The 10,666-nt window shown below is 49.6% G+C and overlaps 1 protein-coding gene across 1 annotated transcript; it reads left to right on the forward strand.

The window, feature by feature from the left end:
* The first annotated feature begins 8,577 nt into the window (after positions 1-8,577).
* On the forward strand, positions 8,578-9,994 carry LOC143220771 (uncharacterized). The gene is made up of 2 exons (XM_076446363.1): positions 8,578-9,215; positions 9,493-9,994. Exons 1-2 carry the CDS (start codon positions 8,578-8,580, stop codon positions 9,992-9,994), a joined length of 1,140 nt encoding a protein of 379 aa, XP_076302478.1.
* The last annotated feature ends 672 nt before the right edge of the window (positions 9,995-10,666 follow it).

Consider the following 10,666-nt stretch of genomic DNA (forward strand, 5'->3'; position numbering starts at 1 on the left):
ATTACACGGACTTCTTTATTGCAAGCAGCACCTTTACAGGCATCAATTACATTCATACATATTATGCGCATTAATTTTATTCGCGCCCGGCCGATTCCGGCGTCGGTAATTCCGCGCAAACGAGATTAATGTACATTAATTAAAGATGGAGAGGGAGTAACGCGTTAAAAGGGAACAAGAACCGAAACGAAAAGCGAGCCTTTGTGATAAAACAGCGTATGCGCAAGTTCGACGACGTCGCCGTCTCGATGGGTATCCTTTGTAATTGCGTACACGTTACGGCCGCTGAGCGATATTATATTAAAACTAAGTATATCGTTTCAATGGATGAAGCCACTACGTGAGTATGTTGTTAACGTAATTGCGCTGATAAACCCGAGATAACGCTCGGTTTGATTTACGATTTGTCCGAGCAGCGATTCGAGGAAATTGCGTACGCGCGGGTGAAAATCGAAAGAGAGAACGAAATTAATTTCAGTCCAGCGTAATCTTCGAATTAAGAATTCTCGGGCACACTGGGAAATCTCGAATTCGACACGGTCCGAGGGATTTCAATGAATATTCTAACGTATTTAATTGGAATCGCAATGTAACCTAACTCGAATCTATGCCAAATCTTTCTCGAAGATTTATGGATAGTCGTAGATTCTCCGACTGCCAGAGTTATCGGTTGTTGATACTTTAGCTGGCTGTGCTAGAAATCGAAGAAAGAACGACACTTTTTCCCTCGCCATATACGTATATACGCGTTACTCAAACGTTTGGTCGAGAATTTTTCGTCGGGGGTAGTGCTACTGCTACGAAATAATTTATTTACCCTATTTTTAATTGTCAATATATTTACATACAGACACGCGTTCTAAATGGCAAAATCACCTGGCCAACTACGCGTAGACAAACGTGTAGGAACAGACACCCCGTTACTAAGTGTTCAACCATCTGTTATAAAATAAATGCACATTTTTCTCTAGTTTTTGTTTCACGATCTTTTGTCCGAAACTCGTAGCTTTTGTCTAACCGACAACTCTGCTCCTTATCAGAGAAACGAAACGCAATTATAGAAAACGACAATAGTCTCAGGCATCAAAAGTGTCTTTATATCTTACACGATCAATTAACATTCGAATTATGAACCCACGAAGTTATCCCAGATGATCCTCGCCTAATCGCCAATATCACGTGAAGAAAGTCCCGAATCTAAGATCCTCGAAGTCCTTCACGCCCAAGTACACAGTAACCCCGTATCAATCTCCACATTAACCCGGGAAATCCAGCATCCTGGAGAGACCCTGTAGAACACGAGCGACCCCTCTTCTCTCTTACCCCATTTCGCGACTTATCCCATTGCGCGTCACCTTTCCTCGAGCCTCTTCTTCACGAGCTACTCGAGTGAATTTGGAATATCGAACGGGTGGATCTCTGGGAGGTGGAAAGATGAGCGGCACCGTGGCTGGACCATCATCGTATCAATGCGGCAGGGATTGACAGTGCCGGCGGTGATAAATGATATTTCCAGCGGTCCCTGTGGCAGTTCCGCGTTCGCGGCGGATCCACCCCTGCTGCGAGAGAGCTGGATCGGGAGAAGAGGGTGCCCCGGACCGCTCGCAGTCTGAACAGACAGCGCGCCGAGAGACTATGAGAGAAGATATCCGCGGTGAGAAGTAAACACGTTATACAAACGAATGCGGGATCGATAGCGTTGCTCGGGATCCCGTGAACACCCGCTGTCTCTCTTCGTCTCGTCCCCGGTGTCCCTGTTTTTCGCTCCAGACGCGCTTTTTCCACCGCGACCGTGTTCTCCTTCGGCCGCAACGGTCTTTAAGCAGGATACAGGTCTGCGGGGTACTCCGTGTCCCGTGATCAATAACCTTAGCAATGTAATTCTCCGATTTATCGCAGGAAAATGATTTACTCGGGGTCGCGGCCCTAGAGCGAGCGGGAGTAAGCCGAGATTCCTGCCCGGAGGGTTGCCAGCAACTCGATCTTTCGGCTAAATCTGCTTTCGATTCGAGGTGAAACGTTTAAGTGTATCGGTACATCGACGCGTTAGGAAGCTTGTTTCAGCGCTATCCGCGAGCGAGTCCGGGTTTGCTTCTCGGTTAGCTGGAAAGTGGAACGGTCGAGTTTGCTCGTTCAGGAACTTCTTTACGAGAACAATTCCTCGGCTGAATATTTCAAAGATTTTCCAAACAGAATCCCGCTCTGTCGTTTAGTATCTTCGAGTAATGTTTATTAAAACAAAATCTGTCCACCTTATATACGTCTTTATCTTTATCCAGGTATAAAAAGATCGGAAGCAAGAGGGGTGGTTGATCTCTACCGCGATTGATATGGTAAATCTGGTTTCAATTGGAGATGAAGAATTTAAAGTTTGGGAGACATATGCGCGTGTGTAGAATATTCGAAGTGGGGTCTTCTGAATTCTTTTCCACGGTCGATAGGGAACGTTTAAATGCATCAGGGAGAAACCATTAGGTTTCGATAAATTTCTGAAAATTCACGTTACTGGACATATTCAATTTAGAGCAATGTATCGATACTCGAGGTATCGAAATTAAATAATTCTACGCACGATTATTCGCTATTTTAAGAAACATCATCGGCTTTATAGCCGAAAGTTTTAATAAATCTTAAGATCTTGATAACTTTAGTAGAAAACATTCTTCCTTATCGAATCTGAAAGAATAAAAAGTTCGGGTTTGTTTATGGGAGTACGCTTTGATGCACGAAGTTCGTCAAACGCCAAATGACGGAAGCACGAGCGAATTAATAGCGTGGAGTATAGTCGTCGCGATATCGACATCGAGGGAACTTTCCTCGCCGGTGAAGCCAGCACCTTTCATCACGATTCCTCCATGACGAGGTCCCCTTTACAACGGTTCCGTGTTCACGAGCCAATACGGCCGCAGTCAGGGTATTTAAATTTCGAAATCCCTATGGGAGGCTCATCGGTCGCGCGAGCGCTTCAAGAAAGCGCGATTTCGACACAATGCGAGTCCCTCGGGACTCGAAACAACAGCGTGACCGACACTCCAAGAATTAGCCGACGACTAATAGATGTCAATATTTACCCTTTCGTTTCTAATCTCTGGAGTAGCCGCTTGGGGCTGGCATCGAAGGAGAAAGGAGTGCCACGGGAACGGGCCTCTTACCTGCAACAAGCAAACCAGTCGAAATTAGTCCCAACAGGTATTAGGAATATTCCGTTGCCTCTGATTCGAGTAATTTTAACCTTTACTTTAGGAACAGAAATTATATTCGGTTGGTCGAAAAACTTCGACATTTTCGTAGAATTTCTATAAAACGGTAGAAATGGCTTCGTTTAAAATAAAAAAGACTTTAACGAATAATTTACTTCATCAATAATAAATAATTTCAATTAGGACCTTGGTTTCGTACTCAAAATATAGCACTATAAATTGCGCTATATGCGGCTTTGAATTTTTAAGTAACCACCCTGTACAACCCGAAGAGTCAACGTGAAATGGTACCGATGATTATTTAGAAACCTAACCACAATCTGCCGCGTAAAATCGTTTTCACCCAAGATTCGCGTACCTCGCTGTCAGTAAAAATTCGAAGAAGGTATCCATATTGATCTCTCAACTGATTAACGGTGTAACTATTAATCCTACGTCTTTGTATCGTGGATAAGCGAGGAACCAGTGCTCAGGTACACGTAGGTACATATTTGCCAACCTCTAAGTGCTCGTTATAGCAGCAAGCAAACTGTATTAGTCATCGTCAGTCGGAATAAAGAAACTACTACCGCTACTACGCCGCAAATAATAACTACTATAAGATAAAGGTATTCGACTAAAATCCACTGTGCCAATTTCTGCCTAACAGCGATTGCAGCGGAATGGAGAAGCGCGTGCAAGCATCGAAGAGGAGCTCGGTCTGCTCCAGTTTCCCTCAGCTGCGGTCGAGAGATCGGCCGCCCGGCCGCCCTTTGAACGATTGCTCAGCGATTTTTCCGCTCCGCCCCGAAACGCCCGCTCGCCTCTTGCACGCTAACGCTGCCATTAAACCCTTAGCACGCTACGCGTAGACGTCCATTTTGAATCCTCTGACGCTTCCACATCCGCCTTTCGCGTTCTAATCGCGCTTTCATCCTGCCGCTATCAACCTCGCAGCGTATCTATCGATTGCATTCTCCGATCCTGCACGATCCGAGAAAGAAGCTTCACGACCGATCGGATCGTAAAGTCGGTTAAGTCGGCCACGGAGCAGCGCAAACAAAATATAAATCAATCGAACAATAACGGAGACCGTCTGGCCCGACGCCGATATTCCCAATTTTCCCAAATGGTCGGGAACGACGCCCTTCCCGGGGCTACGTCCCTTTCGACCAAGGTACACGAGGCAGTCGGGGGCTCGCATATGTTACCCCGTGGACGCGCGCCATTTCACGCAACGCGTCGCCCCAATTTAATCTCTCCTCCGAGCAAGAATCCTTATTCAAAGTAACTGGTTCACCCCTGGCCCCCCTGCACGCGATCGCCAGTTTCCGCTTCGTTAGTTCCCGAGCAACGGAGACGGCAATTTCCACCGTTTCATCCCTTCTTCGTCCATTTCCCAACCTGTTCCCTGCATCGTGAAACTACGTTTTAATCGACGGTCCGATCGTCCTTGGTCCTACCGGACGACAGATCGCGTCTTGCAAACACCGTGTAACGATCGCGCGTGCGCGGCGACACTGGAGGAATGCTGAATCATCGGGTATCGAGGGGCACGTCGAGTTTCCTACGCGTAATTAGTACCTGGACGCAGCGGCAGGCCAGGCGGAATTACGGGCACGATCGAAAATGTTAATTGCACGGTGAAATCGCGGATAGACCTCGGCGCGTTTCTGCCCGGGCGACTCGGAGCGGCGAGGAGGGGGAGGGTTGGGAAAAAACGCGCAGGTTCTTATTTACAGCGGGACCAGACATAGCATTAAGCAAACTACCTGAACGACACCTGGGATGACGTATCGCAGCCAAAGTGCGCCGTCTTTATATTTTATGAGTCGGCTTCATAAATAGCAGCGTCCCTTAACAACCGAGCAGCTCGAAGACACGCGCCTCCCCACGCGTTATCCCCACCGCGCGTCGCGGCCGGCCACGGCTTCATTTTTACGTCCACAGTGTCGCCCGGCCCGTGTAACACCATAAACAGAATTATTGCCAGCTGTTCGCCTCGCGTTTTTGTCCCGGCCAGTATACCCGAGGGCCGCCGCGCCGTGGGCCCCGCCGTGGGCCGCGCCGTGGGCCCAGAGAGACCGACGCCTCGAGCCGCTTCGAAAAATTCCCCCGCCCCGCGACAATGAGCAATAAAACTTTCACTCGCCGCTACCCTTCGCAGTTTTTTCCGCAAATCCGTTCCGCCGTCGCGACACGAGGTCGCTTGCTTCTGCTGCTACTCTTTGTCCACCGGTTACACGGCTCCCCATCGCTCCTCGAGCTTTTCCACGTCTTACTTCCACTCTTTTAAGGGGTTAAGGGGTCTGCCGATCTTCCATTTCCATTCGAGTATCGGTCAGTTCAGCTTTTGGGTCGTTCCTTTGGTTTATGTTTGGGTTCGAAAACGGTGCTTGCGAAAATTTCAGTTGCACGATACGATAATAGCGTCGGAATTTTTCCGAGGAGAATGAAGAGTAAGTATTACAGAGTTTGGTCGAATATTTAGCTGTAGAATATCACTCGTGAGCAGTTTTCAATTTTAATAGTTATTCAACTTACGTATACGTATAACTATAGATAAGTTTGACACGTGTTTCACGACGTATTAAAGGTCTTCGATAATCTTACAACCTCATAGATCATTAATTATTTCCAAAACGATCCACGCATCAACGACGCGGTAACAGAAAAAATTCTAAAATCCACCATTCGTTTAGGCCAAAGAGGGGTAGCCCAGGACCAGCATCATCCCTCAGAGAACTCATCGTGCTTCTCCGTATCCGCCATCTCCCTGGAGCATCCCTCGAGCTTTCATTACCAACGAACCTAACGATGGCAGAGGTTGCCGCGATCGAGGAAAATTAAGTCAGTAGGTAAAATCATTTACGGCTCGCGCACCGCTCTCGACCCTCGTCCCTTCCCGCAAGTATCGCCCTTTGCGGATTATTATTTATTATCTCGGTGCCGGTTCCTCCTGCGAGCACGCGAGCCAGCATCCGACGCTGCTCCGGCATCGTTTGCGTCGTGACGGTGTGCGTGGAAACGCGTCCGTGCAAGCGGAATGACGCGTGTCCATCCTGATCAGCCGGGGTCCCCGTAGGTTTGGTCACCGCGTCGAAGCCATCATCAATCACCTTTTTTCGGGGTTGCTTTACTATTTATAGTTGGTTCGCATGGCCGTCTATTATCTTCCGTGGACGATAATTGTTTCGAGGCCGGGCCCTTTAGGCGAAAGCTGATCATTAGGGATCGTGTCTCACTTAATCCTGGCTTCGGTTGGGCCCTCCAATCGTTTCCACCGTTCACCAGACGTCTCGCGCTCGGTTAATCGATTTATTAACAGCCCGCGAGCGAAACGAGACACCGAGGAGACTCGTCGACAGGGCTGAACGTGGTAGCGCGTTAACCAACATTCGAGGATAAATTGGATTAACGTAAACCGACGATTTATCTTTAGAAGAAGCGTTCGGGAGGGAAAGGGGTGGGTAGGAAAGATGAGAAAGAAAGAGGTCCCGATTCGGACGGTGATATGCCGAATGGATGTCTCTGAAGTGGTCGAGCCTACTTTCATATTCTTCAGCTTTCCTCGGCCTTTCCTCCGCTTGGTTCCCCTCCTCGCAAATGCGCCGGGACGAAAGTGGGATTAATGAAAATACAGAAGGTGAACGGGGGCAGAAGAGACGTGCTAAATGCACGTGTATATAGCGGGAAAGAGGAGAGGGAGAGGGAGAGGGAGAGGGAAAGAGAGGGTTCAGCAGGGTTGATTAATCGTCGCTGGTCAGGCTTCTAGAAAGAGACGTCACTCGCAAGACTGCCTGCGTCTAGCTTCGCAGTCCGCTCTTTGTTTACCCGCTCGAAATATCTATTTCAGCCTCCTCCTTCCTTTCCTCGCAAACATTGTAAAACAGTCTCGACCCTCGGAAATTTTCCACCCCTTCGGGGTCTTCCCGCTCGAAAATTTTCTATCGCTTGTCCTCCATCGAGAATCTCGTTTTCCAACGCTTCGCACCGATATAATTTCGTATTAACTCAGACAGACCTAGCGCGCAACGCGCTTTAGGGCGAGGGTACACGGAGAGTGATATAAAATATTCTTATGGTTGCGGCCGGAAATATTTCTTTTTAATACAGTTCATAATTACGCGTATATAATTAAGTTTCGAAACTAACATAGTTAATTGATAAATTAAACGTTTAAAGCGGAGAATCGAAATTTATCTTCCATAGGTTTCGAAAGTGAACGGATTTTGTTAATTGAAATAGACCTATTATTTTGAAACCCGTAATTACGCTTTATGGGCACTCGAGAATCGATAATTTAAAGACGTTTGTCGAACAATTTAAAGATATTCTCCCAAAATGAATTTCGCTTGAAATCTGTCGATCGCAACACGCGCAAAATTCGAGGAATTTTTAAAATTTCGAAACACCTCTTCTGTGTTGCAGTGTTAGGGGTTAATACTCCGACAGCTAAGGGGGCAAATAAATAATTTCCGAAGCTCGTAAAACAAGCGAAGAACCTGGAAATAAAACAGCTCCTTGACCCTTGGAGGCGTCGTTAAAACCCACTTATCAATTTATCCAATTTTATCAGCGTGTCTCGCGAGGCGGTATCCAGTCGGTGGGGTTGGCCGGCGATAGGCCGACGGGGTGCAGGAAACCGAGGGGGGTCGCACACATGGCAGAGACATTGTGCGAGGTCGGGCGCAAGGGGAGCCAATATGGGTTTTGTGTGAATAGCGGTTAATAGTGGGAGGGGATTGCGGCACAGATCGGAAAGCGGGTGCGTGTGTCGGGGGTGGCCTTAACTCCGAATCAAAGGGCAGCTGATAGAGGCGAGAGGGAGAGAAAGAGAGAGAGAAAGAGAGAGAAGGGCTCCCCTGCGGTGGCCGAGGTTCGACGGGAGGCGCTATGCTTCTACCCTGTGGCACGAGGGTAGCCGGGCCTCTCCGTCCCCTCCACCTCCGCTGGGTACGCCTGTGTCCGCGTGGTACGGTAATAAACCGGTGAAAGTTTGCCGGGGTGCCCCTTTTTGGCACGCGTGGAACCCCCCGTGTACCGTGGACGGTCGAAATCGTCACGGGGACAGGAATCGTTTCATTTCATTGGAAGTCGGCCTACCGAGGACCTCTGCGTCCCGTGGTCTCCCCTGGAAAAGTTGCTCCGAATCCTCGCCGACCAAGTTACTCGTATTGCCTGCGAGAGAAACTCGACGTCTCCGCGTTGAAAATTCCGGGTGGAAGCGTTTCGCCGAGCCGTGCAGTGTAGTGCGGAATACACGAGGTGACCTCCCGACGAGTTGAGGCCCTCATGAGACGTGTCCCATCGCGAGTGTTCGAGTCGGTGTTGTTCGAGTATCAATCACGCGAGTAATCGCTGCATCGTGTCTTCGAGTACCGATCAGGCCGCTGCCATGACCAGCTCCGCGTATTTCGCCAGCAGCGAGGCGGACTACTGGCCTTATCAGTCATCCATCGGCGATCGAGCCAACGAGCAGGGTATATATCCAGATACCGCGTATCAAACCGGCCATCAGCAGCTACACTCGAGCTCGGGTTACAGTCAGAGGCCTAGCCAGGATCACTCGCCCCCTTCCAGCCTGCTGGAGACTCTCCTCCGGCATGGAAAAGAAGCGATTAGCCAAGGTTACGCGAGTGCCGGCGGAAAACCGGTCACGCCACCGACTGCTCAGGGTATTCCGCATATTTCCTGTCAGACCCCGCCGTACACACCTACGTCCTCGACTGACAGGACGTCTCCGATCGCTGGCTTCTTGTCCGAGACGCCGGAACGAGCTCCGGAGAGCCGAAATGGCTACTTGCAGGGCTATCAGGCTTATCCTACGCAACCGCATTCTAGCAGCTGCGCGACACCCACCATGATGACACCCAACTCACCCACCAACTACACCGTGCAACAGGGCTACGGTGGTTACGCGAATAATAATAATAACGGGAAGCAGAGCCCCAACGAGGCTAACGAGTTCGCTGACGAGCAGACTCAGCAGCAGGTGGACTACCCGTGGATGAAGTCATCTTACTCTAACGGTTCGTAACAAAAAAATTTTCCCGTAATTTAGCAAGGATACTGAAACGCGGCAGACCAACGTATACGCTATTTTCTCTGGGAATTAGTAGCATTTGCTCCCACTGAAGCGTAGAAATTTTCGCAAACCATTCTCTCGTCCGACTTAAGCACCGTCTCGTTTTAATTCCTATTTTAAGAAGAATTCTGGAGTTTTTCATCGATTTCGTTCACAAGCGGGAAATCGAATCTTCACTGTTTCTACGCCACTCCCAAAAATTTGCATATTTACAGGCGACTCGAGCAGCGTTGGTCAGAAGAGGACCAGGCAGACGTACACCCGTTTCCAGACGCTGGAGCTCGAGAAAGAATTCCACTTTAATCGCTACCTTACCCGAAGACGTCGCATCGAAATAGCTCAGGCCCTGTGCCTGACCGAGCGTCAGATCAAGATCTGGTTCCAAAACCGTCGCATGAAGGCGAAGAAGGACGGGAAGCTCGGTTACAACGGGTTGGAAACGAACTCGGAGGACTCGGTCCCGGCCAGTCAGAGCGGCTCGCCGATCGACGGACATTTGGTTAGCGGGACCGGCGTCGCCGCTGCCGCCGCGACGACGATGATGCACCCCGAACAGGCCGCGGCGTCCTGTCAGCCGACTCCGGCCATGCAAGATCACCATCGATTGCACCAGGCGTATCTTCACTATCGTCATCAGCAGCACGGGATCTACGACGGGCACGACTACTTCCAGAAACAGAATTACGGAAGCCAGGTGGCGAAGCTCGATCATCACGCTGAATCCTGAACGCTCGTAACGCTGTACGTAACGTCCCCTTGGATCGATTGATACACCGTGGAAGACTGGTCGGTATAATTATCTACCTAGTGGCAATTTATGCTATCGTCCTCCCGATCGCTCCCGACGATCGTAATCTGCCAGCTAATGGAGAAGAATGTAATACCTACGATTATCTCGCGTTACACTTAATTCAATCCTCAACGACGTCCCAACTAGTCACCGCTGCCTCTCGAACAATCGTCGAAGAATCATCGAAGAAGCGAGTTCATCCCTGAGACGTATGCCCGCGTGAACAAGTCGGGATAAACGGAAATGGCTCGCGACAGAGTCGAAGGTTTACCGTGGCTGGTGAGCGAAGAACGCGGTGTTCGGGAGAAGATCGGGCCAGCTGACCCTGCAACCGCTATGATTTATGGCGAAATGAGCTAAACAGCCGAGCATCCTGCGGCTCAGGTATCCCGAAAGCGCGGTCGTTCACGCCGCATTTCGCTCGGTCCTCGTCGATCGGTTAGCGTTACGACGCGCACCGCGCCGTCGAGAGCACAGCTCGAACCTCCTCTCGAAAATATTTTGACTCGCCCGCTAAAATTCATACGCGGCTGATTAATGACGCTGACTCGGCGATGCTCGGCCGCGCGTCGCTTCTGCTTTCGTTACGCCTCTCCGAGCGTGGTTTCA

The sequence above is a fragment of the Lasioglossum baleicum genome, unplaced genomic scaffold (genome assembly GCF_051020765.1).
Source record: "Lasioglossum baleicum unplaced genomic scaffold, iyLasBale1 scaffold1543, whole genome shotgun sequence".
Classification (NCBI taxonomy): domain Eukaryota; kingdom Metazoa; phylum Arthropoda; class Insecta; order Hymenoptera; family Halictidae; genus Lasioglossum; species Lasioglossum baleicum.